Genomic DNA, 18,967 nt, shown 5'->3' with positions numbered 1-18,967 from the left:
CAATATACAGGTTTCTGTGACTTAAAAGCCAATGAGAACTTTATGGTAGGTTATATCAAAAACTATCTCCGTAATTATCTCTCTAATGAAATAAAAAGTTACATGAGGGGCTGGAGAGATGGCTCAGCTGTTAAGAACACTGGCTGTTCTCTCAGAAGACCCAGGTTTGAATCCCAGCACCCACATAGCAGCTAACAGCTGTCTGTAACTCCAGTTCGAGAGGATCTGATGACCTCTTTTGTCCTCTGTGGAACACAACATGTGTGCACTTATGCACATACAGACAATACATGCATACATATAAAATAAAAATAAAACAACATTTTTAAAAAGTTACATGAAATGAAATGCACATAACTACCAAAATAAATACAAATAAATCTAACAAATGTTTTCTTATTATCTTTTTATTTAGTTATTTATTCTTTAGAGACAGGGTCTCACTATGTAGCCCTGGCTGGCCTTGAACTCACCATGGATGTAGAGCAGACTGACCTCAAACTCACAGAGATCTACCTCCTTCTGCCTCCCAAGTGCTGGCACTAAAGTGGTGCACAGCTAGTTGCAGACCATTGTTTTATATACTTATGTATGTTGGTTTTCTACGTAGAATGGATAAGGTTACAGCCTCGGAAAACCATTGTAAGTTTGAAATATCATGTTAAAATTACTTTTTTTTTTGTCTTTTTTTTTTGAGACAGGGTCTCCCTGTAACACCAGCTGTCCTGGAACTCACTATGTAGACCAGGCTGGTCTCAAACTCACAAAGATCCACCTGCCTCTGCCTCCCAAGTGCTGGGATTAAAAGTGTGCACCACCATGCCCTGCTAGGTTAAAATTACTTTTAATACACAACCTACTTACCCTCATAGTGGAGCAAGCAGTGCATACGGGTTCCTTGTTCACATCTTGACTGTGTGATTGGCTGGCACTTAGTTTGCAGCTGCTGCTTAGCATTTTAAGAGTACTGTATACTGATTGATCAAAATTTAAATTTTCAAGTGTAGTTTCTTTAGAAAGTGTGTCTCTTTCAGACCATAAGTCAATCATGTATTCTTGACCATACATGGGGCCACCTGTATACTTAACTCAAATAGGTAGGCCATTCAGACCTTACTCTCTTCAATTCGTTGTGTGCATTATGTTAAACATTTCTATACTACTGATAATAAGAAAATAATTTCATATCCTTAAAACAGCAAGTCATATATGACATAGCAAACAAAATGTGTGACTGTGAGAAATGAAAGAATGAAGAGAGTATTTCTCTATAGTTTTAAAAGAAATTTGCATAACTTAGTGTTTAAAACATTTCGTAACCATACCCAAAATGAAATGTTCAAAGCCAGAGTTAACCCTGGCACACACCAGATGGACAGCTGTGTACTGGGGTAGTACCAGGTTGTGTCTATATCTAGCATGAGCCTCCCACCTCCCTCAATAATCTTGTGAATATAAGCTAAAAGGGCTAAATCCCCAGGAGACAGACCACAGGTCAAATTTAAATTATACTTCGGGGTACTGACCAAGACTTGACACTACCCAAAAGCAGTTTCATAATCTAAATGAAAATAAGTTAAGGGAGGAAAGAGACAAAAAGGAGGAGAAAGAGAGACAGAGAGAGAGAAACACACACACACACACACACACACAGAGAGAGAGAGAGAGAGAGAGAGAGAGAGAGAGAGGAGAGTCTAGATGTGTATGTTTTTAGTATAGAATATTACCATGTAAACCTTTAAAATTTGGATTTTGACTAAAGTAGTAAATCAGGAACATAAAACCTTAAGTAAGACTTCTAAATAAATAGCATCACTGGAGTATAAGCTGATGTTGCCAATATATTGATTTATAAGGGAAAAAGGATTAACTGATAGCTTCAAAGAAAAATGATGAAAACCCTGTATCCTTATATTATAATCACTCCTATTTAGTCAACCTTAACCCATTCTAGATAAAGTCATGGAAGTCATTCACTACATTTCTATCCTTTCGTGTGGCAAAGTACAGTTTTATTTAAACTATGACAGGTGGCAAAGACTTATATAGACTTCTAAGATAAAAATGTGAAGAAAATGCAAATTTGAAACAGACAATTAATATAAGATCTGGTAGTTGCCTATCATTTTCAAAATCTTGACCCTTAAAAAGATGTAGAAAAGAAAAGATACCTCACCAGCAGTAGCATTGCTCTGCCATCTGTTTATAGAACTCTGGTCAGAGAAGACTTGCACAGGTTTAACCATTGCAGGTTTAATTAAAACACAACATGGGTTGGTGTAAACATTAAATGAAAAACTATGAGTCAGGCATTTAGAACACTGTAAGACTGAAAATATATCAGCTCCTTTACACCCTATTTTGTAGGAAAATATCCTAGCTCTAAAGTCCAATGTCAGGAGGAGTATCAGCCAAAGAATTCATCCTGTCTTATCTCCACATTGTTACTCCTCTGCCTTTTTCAAAGCATTAGACATGAAGTTCAACTTGTGGATCTTGAGATAAGCCAGAGAATTACTTCCAGGATCTTTGCATTCAATAAAAAAGCAATACCAGCAACAACAATAATAGCATTAAACATTTATTGAGCACTTACTATGAATCAATCACTGTGATAAACCTCGTATTTATGTATTATCTCATTTAGTCATCAAACTTCTATTAGATAATAACCATTACTTTTTCCATTTATATGTGAGAAAGCGAAGGCCAATGTTTTGACTGGTTTCTTGATCAACTTGGTAAATGATACAGACTAGAGACGCCTGTGAGGAGGGAATCTAAACTCATGAATTTCCTCCATCAAATTGGCCTGTGAGCATGTCTGGGGGCATTTTCTTGTTGAGTGATGTGGGTGGGCCCAGTTCACTGTGAGCAGTGCCACCCCGGGACAGTGGGCCTGAGTCATTTGAGAAAGGAGGCTGAACACAGGCCAGATGAGCAAACGAGTAAGCAGAGCATCTCCATGGTCTCTGCTTCCGTTCCTTGCCTCCAGGTTCCTGCCCTGCTTGGGTTCCTGCCCTGACTTCCCTCAGTGATGGATTTTGATCTGGGAGTTGTGAGATGAATTAAACCCTTTCCTCCTCAATTAGGTTTTGGTCAGTGTTTTATCACAGTGACAGAAAACAAAACAGAGCAGTCAGATATTTACCTGACCAAATAACTGCCCAACCATCCACATCAAAGAAATTTTCAAGGTAGGGATTGAACTCAAACAATGGGCCATAAACGCTCACATCGTAACCATTTATACCTTATATCATCTTAATTATTCTAGTTTGTCTTCAATTGCTGTGATAAAAGCACTGACCAAAACCAACTTTGGGAGGAAGGGTTAATTTGGCTTACAAGCACAGTCCACTATCAAGTGAAGCTAAGGTAGGAACTCAGGGCAGGAACCTGGAGCACAGACCATGGCAGATAGCTGCTTACTGGTTTTCTCTCCTGGCCTGTGCTCAGTCTGTTCTTAAACAATACAGGAAAACCTGCCCAGGGGCAGCACTGCCCACAGTGGACTGGGCCCTCCCACATCACCCAAAATCAAGAAAATGCTTCACAGACATGGCCACAAGCCAGCCCAATGGAGTCAATTTCCCAATAGAGGCTTCCTCAACCCAGGTGTGTCAAGTTGATACAAAAGCTATCCAGTACATTAACTAAATAAATAAAGTAACAGCCTGTCACTACTGTAATTTAGCAGACTCAAAAGGTGAACACAAGGCATTGCCCTCCAACATCCCTCCAAATGCAATGAGATTTTGTAAGCATATATCCTCATATACATTAAACCATGCTAGTGTAAAACACTCACATTCTCTATTTCCTTCTGGAACATGTAAGATTAGCTACCTCCTTCAACACAAAAGTTGATTCATTAAGTAGAATTTTTTCCTTACTGGTCTGTAAATAGAATATGTCCCTTTATTTGGAATGTGAAAATGCAATCTTGTTTAAATTCTCTTCAGTCATATATTTCTGAGTTCACTGAAGATGTTAACTTGTATTACTTGCTTTCTATTGCAAGAAGAAGCTTCTCTGATGAGAGCTGAGAAATGTATGAATATATGGGTATTGTAGTAAGTCATTAGAAGTATTTATAATACTATGTACATTTAGAAGAATAGTAGTAGTAGGCTGTCCCTTTGGGCCCATGATCTATCTATCCACTGGTTCTTAGCCTTGACAATGGTGCCATTTCATAGAGTGGGCTTTAATTCCAATCAGAGTAGGTATACCTTGCCAGGCCAGGTATTGTAGGTCTCAGGGTTCACAGCTGGATAAGAATGGTAATTACTTTTCTTCTCTGTTAGCATGCACAGCACCTTCTAGCACTATGAAAACTAGATAGTAAGGATTAATCTCCTAGGTCAGTATGATCTTGATTTCCCCATGTTCTATGACTCAGGAATGCATTGTCATCAGCAACTGTTTCACCATCAAGTTCTGGAGGGTAGCAATTGCTAGTAATGGTTTTTTTGGGGGGGCAGGGGTGTCAGAGTCTATGCAACACCGTTGGTCAATAGCTCAAAACAATATAAGCAGTGGGCTTTCTGTTTTGTAGGATAAGGTCTCTAGTTGGGGTGCTATACCATGTTATCGGGAAACTCTATTTAAACTCTCTTTGTATATGTATATGCATATACTATTAAAAGCTTTTACAGTAGTAGGTTTCCTTATAGCTTTTCAGAAGGTCTTTAGTGTTAGTTATTCCTCCCCATATTCCCTTTTCTGCTCTGATCTCCCATCCCCTCCCCATTTAATTGGTTTTGTTCCATCACTCTGCTTTCCCTCTTTTCAGCACTGTACTCTTCCCACTTGCCCCCTTACTAGTCTCTTAACCTCTATGGGTATTTAAATTGCTCAGTGTGCAGAGAATAAGAAAAGTGAGGAGTCCTCAGCCCTAAATGGGACGCCCTCCCCCTAAGCTCAGGAAACTTTGTGGAAGATGGGGTGGAAAGACTGTAAGTACCAAGGGTGATGGATGATTACAAGGAAACAATGTTTTCAAGCAAGACAGTTGTGCACATGAACTCACAGTAGTTGTGAAAGCATACCCAAGACCTGCACAAGCTCAAATCAGACAAAAATCCTAGCAGGAAAGTGGGGAAATGGGGGTAGGGGAGCATCCCGCCCCTAGCTGAGAAGCTATTGGCATTTGATAGCTACTGGGAAAGGAAGAGTCAGTTTTCTTAAGGGTGTGACTACTCCAGGGCAAGTTCCCACCCAGAGTGTTTGGGAAACAGAAATTGGACTTGATAGATGGACTTGAAAGAAAAGAAAAAAGAAGAGGACGCAAAGTTGGGTGAGAAGTAAGTTAATCTGGGAAGAGTTGGGGAAGGTGGCTGAATATGATAAAAAAATTCTATGGAATTCTCAAATAATTAATATTCATAAAAGAAAAAAATGTCAATTTATCTTTCTCCATCTTTCTTCTAGATTATAGTCTCAAGAAACAGTATATTTATACACTACGTAGATATTAAGACTTTATGATTTATTATTGAAATTCATGGAGAGATGGCTCTACAGTTAAGAACACTGGTTGTTCTTGCAGAAGACCTGGGTTTGAATCCCAGCACCCACATGGCAGCTAACAACTGTCCATAACCCCAGTTCCAGGGGATCCGACAGCCTCTTCTGTCTTCTGTGGGCAGTGCATGACATGAGTACACTTACCTACACACAGGCAATACACACATACACATAAAATAAAAATAATAAAAAATTATTTTAAAAATTTAAAAATACAAAATATATTCTGAAGGCCCAGAAACTTTTGAAGTACTGAAGAAAATTAATTTAATGAGCAATTATCCTCCTTTTCTGTTTTCCAGCCACATAATTCACCTTACCTTCCCACAGGAAACTAGGCATAAGGATGTCCTTTATTATCTGAAGTATATTAAAATACACTCAATAAAGTATTTCTATCATATGGTTGTATACTTCTCAGAGTTTATAATATTGTAATTGCTTCATATTTATCTTAACAAGTTTCCTGTTTTTATTTTCTAGATACAGACTTATGAATGAGGTATAACCATTAAAGAATTACATGTGAGGGGCAATTACGTTGTTCTCAGTTTTATGTTATTACAAGTGATGTTGTAATAAGTACCATTGTATACACACCAGTTCACACATATATGAAGATTTCATTTCGATAGCATGAATTCATTCAGGTGAAATGCTTAGTCAAAAGGATATATGTACTTACAATTTTGATATATACTGTCAAATTGCTTCCAAAGAAATTTATGAAATTTCTAATCATTACAAAATAAAAATTTTCTCTGACTCTGTCTTTTGATAACAAAAAATGTTAGTAAATGCTTCAGGCTTAAATAAACTGACATCTTGCATATTCTAGTAATATTGTCATATTGATCAGGAGTAAAGCTTATTAATATAACTACATTTTTAAAATTTTTATGTGCATGAGTGTATTGTCTACATGTATGTAAGGGCACCTGTGTCAGGCAACGCCCAATAAGATCATAAGAGAGTATCAGATTCCCCTGGAACTGGAGTTACTGATGGTTGTCAGCTGCCATGTGGATGCTGGGAATGGAACCCAGGTCTCTGCAAGAGAAGTCAGTGCTCTTAACCACTGAGCCATCTCTCCAGCCAGCATAACTTTAAAAAATATTCTAATGCAGGAAGCAGAGACAGACAGACCTTTGTGAGCTTGAGGCCAGCCTGGTTTACATAGTGGGTTCCAAAGCAGGTGGGGCTATAGGGAGACCCTGTCTCCAAAAAAATATTCTAATAAAATACAAGTAATAAGAGGAAGAATGTTTGCCATTGTTTAAGATCTGAAGCAATATATCCAACAATTCTACGTAATCTTGGAAGATGAATCTATTAATTATGAAAAATCATAACATATTTTTTATTAAAAAAAATCTCATTGACTGCAATTATTATTTTATTTCGTGTGTATGAATGTGTTGCCTGCACGTATATAAGTGTACCCATGTCGTGCAATGCCCACAGAGGTTAGAAGAGAGCATCAGATTCTCCAGGTACTGGAGCTAAGGATGGTCCTTAGCCTGCTTGTGGATGCTGAGAGTCAAACTCCAGTCCTCTGCAAGAGCAGTCAGTGCTCTCTACTGCTAAATCATCTCTTTAGCTTATTTTAGTTACATGTAATTTTTAATTTTGTAGGTAATTGAAAAAATTACCTACAAAACACTTTGCCTGGCATGGGTGTCCTTACAAACACTCAGATGTCTGAAACACTTTCAAAGCTTTATAAAAACATCCAGATTGTGGTACCCTTGCCAAGAATTCCTTGTAAAACCACTTCTACCAAGCACTTCTTGAGGACCTACTGTTCAACCTGGTTTTCTTAAAATGCTCTACAAAATATTTTCCCAACATTTCTATGATTTAATGGTGTCAATAAAAATATAGGTATCTGAAACTTATTGCCCAGCAATATTATCTATCTGGAAGTTAGACAAATAGCAGCTCATGAAATAGGCAATGGTAAGAAATTCCTATAACTACTAGTCACAAACTCATAGAGAGGAAACATCATTAAATGCATGAATTAAATGCTCAGCTACGGAAAGCAAATGTCTTACCTCAAATACAGATGATAAAGAAGGGAACAGGGGCTTTAAGTGCCCCAACCTGTACAGGGTTAGGAACATCAAACAGCGGAGCGTTTCCACAATAGCTGCAGTGGGTCTGAAATAACATGACATTAATATTCATTAGCTTTAAATAAATTCTTCATGTGATTCTGTTGTGATTAAAATAGCAATAGTATTAACTATTGATTGATAGATAGTATTGCAACATATTTAGCCACATTTCTTTCTGAATAACTTTGAACATAGCCTTAAACTAAGAAACAAAATGTACCTTTTAAAAGAAACTGTCTTTATCACCTTGTTTAAAATATTGAACTATGGTGTAAAAATACAATACTAAACAGCTAAATTTCTAGAGTTTAAGGTATGTGAGACTATCTTCAGAGGTCCAGCATCTTCTGCTTCAATTAATAAAAATAGCTGAAGGAGAACTGATAAAGTTAAGTACTGTAAATATGAAGAGTTGAACTCTGAAATTTTCAAAACTATACCATAAATTTCCATATTATAGCTACATTTTGTTGCAGCATGGACAATTCTATTTTTTCTTTGTTTGTTTTTTGTTTCTTTGAGACAGAATCTCCCTGAAGCTGGTCTGGTCTGGAACTCTCTATGTAAACCTCAATTTCACAGAGATCCACCTGCCTCTGCCTCTCAAGTGCTGGGATTAAAGGCATGTACCACCATGCCTAGCTTATGCAGCATGATAAATTCTTAACACTGATGAAAGGAAAATAATGAAAGAACTTGACTTCTTGCCTTTGCTCCAGAAGAAATCCAATGGAGGTCAAGGTCAGGATGATGAAGGAGAGCCTCAGAAGGAGAGTTATCTGAGATAGAGCCTGTCAAGCAAAGAGGTCAATGGAGTCTTCAGGAGGGTGTTAGGAGGAATATTAGCAGTTAACACTGCCAGTGCAGTACACTTGTATTTCCATTAAGCTATTTGTTACAGATTCTCTTAAAAAAGACATGATTAGAGGGTATTTGTTTTTCTTTTGCTATTTAGTAGCCTTATCAGACAAAGAAGGAAAAAGATAATTTCTTCATGAGGTTTTACTTAGATTGGTATTTTTAAATTGTCTTCTGTAAACACTTGAGTTTGATGATTATTTGAAGCATGTGAATCCCCATGCATGGTGAAATAAGTCACATTAAAAAGTAAATATCACATTCTAGTATGTATTTCCAATTTGAACAGCTATTTCTGATTTGGAAGCCAAAGCTTTCTTTATGCAAGCAAATATGTGAAGGAGAATATGTTCATTAGTAAAAGCTCAAATGTGAGTGAATTTACACACATAAACTCACTCTCATACTATATGAAACCTGTATATTCATAAGTACATGTTGAAAGCTACCTTTTGAATTATTGTAACAAATAACATATTTTTCTGTAAGAATTTTAACTTAATTGCACATTTCATTTACATGCCAATATTTAACAATAATGCTTAGTGAGTATCATTTCCATGATTTCCACATTACATGTTTTACTTTTTATAATCTCAACAATCATGTACAGTGCTATAATATCTCATATACATATACATATGTGCATATATACATATCCTCTGAGTTTCAAAGGATTATATAACTTTTCCATCATCACACAGAAAATAAATAGTGCTTCTAAAGTTGAAACATGGCCTGCCAGGCCAAAGCCAGAACATTGGTAGTAACATTTTGGCAACAAATTTAAAGGAGATGGAGCAGGGACCTAAGTTGAGGTTACACGGCCCAGGTTTAGAGCCAAAGAAAGTTTACTTCAGACTGCTAGTGGAGCAGCCAGCTCAAAGGACTAGATACAGAGTCAAAGCATGATTTCGCCATTCACTGATGATGCTTAAGTTTCGGCTTTATGAGAATAACAGGTGTGATGTAACTTCTCGGTTAAGAATGTGTTCTAAATACTATGCAAATATTCCTCCACTTCTCCCTCTTGGAATAATTATAGTTTAAACTTATTCAGCTGCTAGTCCTACCTACAACTAAATTCCACCTACTAAACGCTACAAGCAGCATGCAAAAGCTACCAGTTGCAGTTCCTGTCCTCTAGAGTGATTCCATGTCATCATAATCCAGTCCAATCTCCCATGGTCAGCTTCCTGGAATGACTGCCAAAATTTCAGAGGGATTTTTCAATCTTCAAAGCAATTAGTTATTAGAAGAATATCGCTGATTAGTAAAAAATCATAAATCTTACTAAACTTCTTACTGTTAGAGTGTTGAAGAATATGAAAGTCATGTCAGGTATACAGTATAAGACACAGAGCTCAGGGAAAGTCAGAGAGTCAACAGGAGAGCAGAAGCCTCACTGCTTGGGTGTGTGGACATCAGCAATTGATGCTTTGGAAAGACACTATTAGTCATAGGAATGATTAAGTTGTAAATGGATAAATTAATAATTTTTGGAAGTATTTTGTCTTTAAAATATTTTATTTATTATTTTTTTATATGTATGAGTGTATTGCCTGCATGTATGTAAGTACACCGGTGTCATGCAGTGTCCACAAAGTCAGAAGAAGGCATCGGATCCCCTGGAACTGGAGTTACAGATGGCTGTTATCTGCCATGTGGGTGCTGAGAATCGAACCCAGATCCTCTGCAAGATCAGCCAGTGCTCTTAGCTGCTGAGCCATCTCTCCAGCCTCAAATTTTGTCTTTAAAGAATAATGCTTTCCTTACTATATTGCTTCATTTTGATTTTTTTTTTTTTTTGGAGAAAACCCCATGTGGGACTATAAAAACGGTTTGTGCAAGAAACTATAGTGTGGTTACAAGTGCTTTTTAAAAACTTAAGAATTGGGAATGACATATACCTCTTAGCCATGTAGCCATAAAAAAAAACTGACATCTGAAGTTTGCCTATATGTTAAACACATTTGAAATAAAATATGCCTTTAACAAGAACTAGAATAAAATGCTTAGATTAGTGCTAGGTTCATAATTAAAATCCTTGTTGCTATGTTTAAGGTGATTAGGGTAATCTTAATTATGATACCGTGTAGAGATAAGAAAAAGGTGTTTACTAGCTCCTTCAGATATTGTAGGAAACTCAAGACAAAGTATGTACTTTTGCTCTGGTTAGGAAATTATTATCACTAGGCAAAAGAAAGAACTCTGTGTTTCCCAAAATTGCTTCCTGAGTACAAGAATCAGAGTAGATACCAACTTCATAGAGGAATCCAGCTGCTTTATGAATGCTGTGCTGGGCTAACAGGCAGCTAGGACTCAGCTTGTCTGAACACCACATTTGGTTTCCACCTTCTCACCATGCAGTGCTTAGTTTTCATCATCTTAAGAAATGTTGCCTCCAGAATCAAATTTGCTCAAAATAAAAACATTTATCTTGTCCTTGAATCTTTCTCTCAAGCTTCTTTTCAAGTGTTAGAAACACATGTTAGTAGTGTATTGATAACCTGTTCAGAATGAAAGCATTTGCCACAAACAGTCCAACTAAAACCCCATTCTAGCCCAACAGGAATTCCACCTAAACTGCTGAAATGCCTCTGTAACTAGTTTTCCAGCTTCTAAAATGGTCTCTCAATCTTCTGTACGCCCAGATTACAGAGGTATCATTTCAAAGTTTAAACTATATTACATCACACAGGTTTGAAATCCTGAAGGGGTTTTGTCTATCACCCCAAACAATATTCAACTTGTGATTCTTGCCTCTCCATGTTATACTATAATATACTCATCTTTAACACATTTTTCATTTAATGTTTTATTGTTTGCTAGTTTCATACATGTGTATAATGTGTTTTGATCAAATCCATTTCCTCCCATCTAATTCCTCTCCTATTCCCCTTTACCACTTTTCACTCCCAACTTGGTTTGCCCCACTGAATTATCTTAGTGCTAATATGTGCATGGGTATAAGATAATCTACTGAAGCCTGGATGGCCTCTCAGGGGCTGCATCCCTGTAGAAAATTGACACTCCATTCCCTAGTAGCCAGTCGTGAATACCTCCTCAGCTAGGGTGGGACTTCATGAGCCTTTCCCCATCCATGCTTGGATTTTGGCTGGCTTGGTCTTGGCCTGATCTTCTTCATGCAGTCAGAGCTGCTGTGAGCACATATGTGCAACAGTCCTGTCAGGTCTAGCAAATAATGTTCTCCTCTAGACATCTACTACTTCTGTCTTTTATAATCTTTCAATCCCCTCTTACATGATGATCCCTGAGCTTTTAAGGGTAGGCATGTGATATAAATGTTCCATTTATAGTTGAGCATTCTATAGTCTCTTGTTCTCTACAGGTTTACCAATTGTGATTTTCTGTACTTATTTTATTTCATTTTATTTTTATGTTATTTTATTTTATATGTATGAGTGTATCGCCCGCATGTATATAAGTACACCCATGTTGTGCAATGCCTATTGAGGTCAGAAGGTATTGGATCACCTGGAACTGAAGTTCTTGACAGTTGTTAGTTGCCATGTGGGTGTTGGGATCCAAATCAGAGTCCTCTGCAAGAGCAGTCAGTGCTTTTAATCCCTGAGCCATCTCTCCAGCCCCAGGTTTCCTGCATTAATTGCTATCTACTACAAGAAGAACCTTCTCTTATGAGGGTTAAGAGATGTACTCACCTATGGGTATACATATAAAAACTTCGGAGCAGTTTATGACAACTTAGCAAAATAATAGTATTAGGTTCCCTCCTAGGGACTATGACCTAGCCAGCTGTTGGTTTTTAGACCAGTTAATGGTGCCAGACATGATCCATTGTGCAGTAGAGGCTTCAAAACCAAGTAAAAATTGGTCGGTTACTCCCATAACAGCTGTGCCACTATTACATCACTGGGCAAATGTTGCCAAGTCAGTTGTTATTACAAACGATGGGATTCACAGCTGTATAAAGCTGTTGATTACTTCTCTACCAAAGTGTGTGCACAGCATCTTGCAGCAGTGTGAAAGTTAGCCAGTAGGGACCAAGCTTCTAGGTCAACACCAGCTTGATTTTTCCATAATCTATGATTCAATTATTTCTTTTCTGTTGATTGGTAGACTGAGAGTCAGTCTAACTCCATTGTCCATGTATGGAACTTTTGGACCTCCCTGTATAGCCCAGACTTATCTTAAACTTTTGATTCCTCTGCTAAACTTCCAGAATTTTGGCACTAAAGATGTGAACCTCTACATCCTGGCCTCTGTTTTTCATTTGTAAGCCATATCAGAAATGCTGGTACTCCTAACAAACATCTTTTCCACTCAAGGCTGATTTACTTACTGTTCCTTCTGCTTAGAATGACTTCCCTGGTAATATTTTTCACCTGATATTTTTCAGGTCTTTATGCAAGAACATGTCTTAATACAGTCTATGTAAAATAGAACTTCATGACTGCATATTTCTGTTTAATTGTCTTTCTAACATATGGCTTCCATGTACTTACATTGTTGTGTATTTTTACATCCTCTGTTCCTTGCCTGTCTCCTGTCACTATAATGTGAACTCTATGTAAGTTTTTAACCATTTTATTCATGGTTGTGCATGAAATGCCTAGAATCTTGACAAACAGTATTGGTATATGTTTGTTGAACAATAAGAAAAAAAAATTTATTGTGCAAACATTTATGGTTAATACAAGAAATTTAATTACTTAGAAAATTAATAAATCAGTGTTTTGCTATTATATTAAACTTGCTCTTGCGGAGGACCCAGGTTCAGTTCCCAGCACCTACATTTTGGTTACGAACCATCCTTAACTCCAGTCCTAGGGAAATCTGACTCCCCCTTCTGATGTCCACTGCATTGCATGACACGGGTGCTCACATACATGCAGGCAATACACTCATACACATAAAATAAAAATAATAAATAAAATATTAAAAAAATATTTTTTTATGTGAGTGAGTGAAGTGTATTGCCTGCATGTATGTAAGTATACCAGTGTTATGCAATGCCAGTGGAGGTCAAAAGAGCATCAGATTCCCTGGACCTGAAGACAGTTATTACATACCATGTGGGTGTTAGTAACCAAACCCAGGTCCTTTGCAAGAGCATCTAGTGTTCTTCACTGCTGCCATCACTCTACTCCCCTCTATTACAAATTTAATAATAGTATTTGTACGTCTTTAAACTTTAATACTAACTCAGTAAAACTATTTAATGAGTAATTTAAAATTAAAGTATTAAATTACTTAAAATGTTAAGTGTTTAACATATTAAATACTTTAACACTCATTTTTCTAATCCTTAAAAGGACACAAATGCTCTAAAAGTGTTTGAATTCAAACAACCTTATGAATGTGGAAAGAGGGAAATCAGTACAGTACACATATTCTCTGTTTACAGACTTCTTTATCGCATGGAACTCTTAAGTCTGTCTGTATCACATCTTAGGTTAATTAGGGCATATAAACAATTGATCTTCTCTTATTCATTTACATTCATTCCTTGAATATTTGTTAGCATGTGCTCTGTCATATGGTAAATATGTTTAGGAGACTCAACAAGAGGACAAAAACCCTGCACTTTAATTCATACCACCTTACACTTACTCCCTGTGGCCAGCACCATAGACCAGCTATATGATGGTAGAAAGGAAAAAAAAAAAATAGGATTTATCTGCTTTGACCGCTATATGAATTAAGACTCCTATATTTTAAAGAATATATTAAGTAACATCAAGTTTCTTAGTTTTTCATAAAAGAATTTTTATTTTCATGGATTCACTCCAATTTTACACAACCCTTTGCTGGGATATGTAAATCAGGTTGGCAATCCTCTTTCCTCTGTTTTCCAAATGTGGGGTTATATGTAAGATCTTTTATACCTGGAAACACACGCAATTTTTAAATGTAAAATTGACTACTACTATACTTCAATGTAGTAGACAAAACTCTATTTCTCATTGGAATGTATAAGGCTCACTTCTCTACAGGTCTGAAGCCTACACATATTGTTAGCTTTTGCTAATATTCTCTTATAACCATGCATATACCATCTGCATTCACTTCATGAATATAAGTTATGATTTTGCACATTTTGATATGTTTATTTCTTCATGTTATCTTAAGTACTACCATAAACTTTAGGAGACTGACATTCCAAGGAACTGGATTGGAGACTACTAACAGCACACTCCTGATACTGACTTGAGAGAGTTCCTGGGGGTCTCAGCTCCACCAAATTTGCACTAGGAACCCTCAATTACCAGAGTAGAACTAAATATATTGATTCTTTTTGATAGACCTATTAAAAATATCAGCATGAAAACATTAGTTATAAAATTGTACTGCCATAATGCTTCACAGAGCAGTTCATCTGGAGAAATTTAAAACAATAAAAGTATGCTCTCAAATTTATATTGTGTACTCTCAGGTACCTTGTTAGCTTGAAATATATCATCAAAGTAATACGTGTTAAAAATACCTGCACTAATATATTACACACTGTATTCTAAGACCTTATTAAACATTCACACTTTGTGTTTATGAAAGAGATCACTGCCTTTTCTGTTTTGGTTTGGAGAACATGCTAATATAACCCACATTTCTATTTCAAGTGTGTATTCATGATGTCACCCCATGAACTGGACCCTGTCAGCTGAGCAATTGTTTTCCCAAGCATTACTAAGGAAAGTCAATGTAAAAGTCCATGAGTCAGCAACTGAACTTAATGCTATGCACTTAAATAGCTACTGCCTATGTTTCATTAACAAAGCACTGTGCTTCTTATATCTTTGTGGTGCCACCAAGTAAGTCACTTTTATGACTCTAAAGTTATTATACAGAACTTGCACACATAAAACAAGTGTTTATCTCCTCTAGTATGTGGATAAACAGCAAAGACTGTGTGATCACAGCAGGCTTCCCAGTTACAAGTCAGCCACAACTCTTCTGTGTGATTATTGGCTACAGTGGATGAGAAAAAAATATTGCTGTTGGATTTTAAAATCTTCATATGCTTTTAGACATCCCCAAGACTAGAAAGGCACTATAGAATTTTGAAAATAAGAAACCTTTCTTTCTAGTCACACAGCATGTTTTAAGCAAAGAAAAACATATGTGGGAAATAAGCAAACGCACCCCTCAGAGTTAATTTGTGTCAGGACTGAAGCTGCCTCCAACTCCGATTTCAGCTGGAAAAGGGTTTCAACACTTGACAGTTCTCTTCACCAATATACTGAAGTGTGCTTCTCCTATAGCTTTTTATGATAGCAGAAAAATCTTGTGGAAACTGTGCTGTAACGCACATTGCTTAATTTACATAATGCCAGCTAAATTTTTACCCAGGAAATTCTCACACACACCCTAACCTTTAAGTTTATTGATGAATTTAATATTAAGGACTCATATTTCAAAGCCAAAATGAAGGTCCACATAGTCTAATATATGTAAATTTCCAGTTTTGAGTCTATGAATCAATATAATTTATTTATGGATTTTATTTAGTAAAACTAAATAAAGCAATACTGCAAAGTACTTGACACTGACTAATGTTGAATACAGTATACAAACTGAATTTTGGATGGAGATGATGTAGGTTTATTTTGGCCTCATGCAACTATCTAAACACTATTGCTGCACATACAGTTGAACTATATTTTGAATAAATGAAAGTGAACGTGTTAAACAATAGAGCCAATGATAGATAGAGTCTATGATCCTTGAAAAGATGATTCCAAGAGCTTAGTTTAAGCAACTACAGTGAGCCCTCCATGCTGTGCATTCTGCAAATTCAACAGTCACAGGTTGAATATATCCAGGGAAAACACCGTGTTTCTTTTGAGTATGTAAACATTGCTTCTTGTCATTAGTACCTAAGTGATGCAACATAATATCTACAGACAACTAAAGTATAAAGATAGATATGTTAATGTTATATGAAAATGCTATGCTTCATGTATAATGGATGTGAGCATCCATGGATTTTGGTATCTATAGAGTAAGGAGGGGTCCTGGAATTAGTGTCCTGTGGAAATGTAGGAATGATAGGTTGGTTCCTTCATGTGTTCTGGTAAGAGTGATGTGTTTTGCACTATCATTTTGAAGTTCTTAGGTTCAAATTTTACCAGTTGGTAGCCTGATGACAAACCAACATGGCACAATATGTAATTGGTTTCATTTAATTGCAGACTATATAACAAAATCTAAGCACTAGTCAAGAATATAGCCAATAATCATATTTTTAAAATATTTTGTCATATATCATTTGTATTTTCATTTTACAAAATGTAAATTAGAGTCTACATTATTTTCTGCTACAAGTAGGGAAGTCTATCACATGCTTTCCTGTATTATTATTTTTTTAGTTGTATACTGACAGATGTAGACAGAGAACTCATGCAAATTTATCTGATGTTCAAAACTGAGGTTACTAAATGGAGGAGTATTTGACTAGTAACTTTGAATGCAACAAAAAAAAATAGTGAAACAGAAATACATATGGGTAGACCAACATTGATTGTTGATTTGAAATTAAGATTTTAAATAGTGAGACCAGAAAGATGGCTCAGTGGTTAAGAGCACTGACTGTTCTTGCAGAGAGAGGACTGTGGTTCAAATCCCAGCATCTATATGGTGGCCTGCAACTGGCCATAACTCTAGTTCTAGGGGATCTGATGCCCTCTTCTGATCTCCATGAGCATTGCACAACACAGGTGCACTTATATACATGCAGGCAATACACTCATACACATAGAAAATAATAAAACACTTTAAAAAAGATTTTAAATAGTGTTAAAAATGAAAATGGCTTCCTTCCACACATTATCCACATCCCCTATTCACCAGAAATGATTTTCTTTTCTCCCTACAGATAAGAGTTATACAATTGGGGAGTCTTTTAGATAGATCCACTAAAGGGTTACTCCGATTGCCTCAGCCTGTGTCCCTGTTCAGCATGCAAGAAGCCAGAGTGATCTGCATCCCTATTCCCTATTGGCAATTAGGGTAACCCCTTTGGAGGATGGTGTGGTGAGAACAGTAGGTAGGAATTGGCTAGGCAGTTAGGGTAAAAAGACCCCAGAGAAAAGTAGCCAGTTTCTTGGCTAAAAGTGAAAATGTCCTTGGGCCTCTTAGAAACACACTCTGTTCCAAAGGCTAAAATAATACAGGTGAAATGCCTTTCCATTCATCACTCTGAAGTTAAATTGTTAGGAATACTACTTCGGCATCAAGAAATTGGACCACATGAGTTCATTCCATCAGAACCTGGCAGCATTCTGTGTAAAGCACATAGAGAATCTGGAAGGAAGGAAGGAAGGAAGGAAGGAAGGAAGGAAGGAAGGGAGAGAGAGTATATGGGAGGTGTTAGAGGGGAGAAAGTGGATGTGGATTTGATCAAAATACCTTTATATGCATTATGAAATTCTCAATAAAGATTTTTTTTTAATTTAAAAGAAAAATTTGCAGAAGATTTTTGGGAACCATTACAGGTTTGAATTGCTGAGCTAGTCTATCATGGAGATGCTTGATTCTAAATTTGCAGTTGTATCCAATCATCATTTAATTGGATATTCTGTTTTATAGAATAGAAGACATCTAACAGATACTCATACCAAACACTCATTAAATAAAAACAGACTTCTGCAGGCAGAGCAGACTCACAGTGTATTTTACAAGAGATCCAAGAATAGTTTGAAAAACAATTGCATAATATATTCAGGACTGGTCAGGACTTGTATGCCTCAAGTAGATACTCATTTTTTCCACCCTCAGATCTATTTTGCTTTTTCTATATATTTTCCACACTAGTTTTCTTCAAACCACCCTATCTCTCCTTTCAGTTCACTCGCTTCAAAGCCTGACCACATTGCGTAACTTGGGAATGTGAACATGAGCCAGGCCATTTCATTAAGCTTAATGTTGGTACAGTCAAACCTGCAGTTCTATCAGTATTTCAAACTAGAGTGGCTCAATAGTGGTGCGTCTAGTGTATGTACACCCAGCAAATTTTCGATTGGTTATAATGCCCACTCCTAGAGAATAGAACACACATCTGGTACTGCAGACCAGGCCAAGTCCCTGTGGCAGGGGAGGATTCAGGCTCCAGTGGGAAGCCACTGCAATTGCTTTGTTGGATGTGATGCACCTACTGAAATGCCATCTAAGCATTTGTCTTTACACCCATAGATGTTCTTACCTCTTGCTGTTTGTGTTTTTATAGTAGATAGAATCCCACTGAAATGGGACAACAAGTTACAGTCACACTTCCTTCCCAAGCTAGTCAAGGAGCTGATGGGGGAGTCAGTTCGTTACACCTTCCACCTAATCAGTTGACCTTGGCTGCATGTGGGGGAGAGGCTAAGAATATATAAGCCAAGCATGCCATGAGGCACCTCTCTCACCATATTGTGCAGCTGTTGGGAAGTCACAGATCTATATTTGAGTGTGGACACTCCATTGCATTTGTAAAT

At 36.8% G+C, this 18,967-nt stretch overlaps 1 protein-coding gene across 2 annotated transcripts in view; it reads right to left on the bottom strand.

Annotated features, from left to right (window-relative positions):
* The window catches only part of Agmo (alkylglycerol monooxygenase), a 305,041-nt gene that overhangs the window by 37,002 nt on the left and 249,072 nt on the right, over positions 1–18,967 (bottom strand). The window contains exons 11-12 of one of the 2 annotated variants that reach the window (XM_029559289.1): positions 8,361–8,443; positions 7,590–7,695 (exon numbers count right to left, since the gene is read on the bottom strand). In XM_029559289.1, the coding sequence (XP_029415149.1) occupies positions 7,590–7,695; positions 8,361–8,443 (189 nt within the window). Of the gene's footprint in view, positions 1–7,589; positions 7,696–8,360; positions 8,444–18,967 lie in introns of those variants that run through there. The other variant, XM_029559290.1, reaches the window with a different exon arrangement.

The sequence above is a fragment of the Nannospalax galili genome, unplaced genomic scaffold, assembly GCF_000622305.1.
Source record: "Nannospalax galili isolate Female #2095 unplaced genomic scaffold, S.galili_v1.0 scaffold249, whole genome shotgun sequence".
Lineage (NCBI taxonomy): Eukaryota > Metazoa > Chordata > Mammalia > Rodentia > Spalacidae > Nannospalax > Nannospalax galili.
The sequence above is the reverse complement of the archived record's forward strand: the minus strand, read 5'-3'. Positions and strand labels throughout refer to the sequence as shown.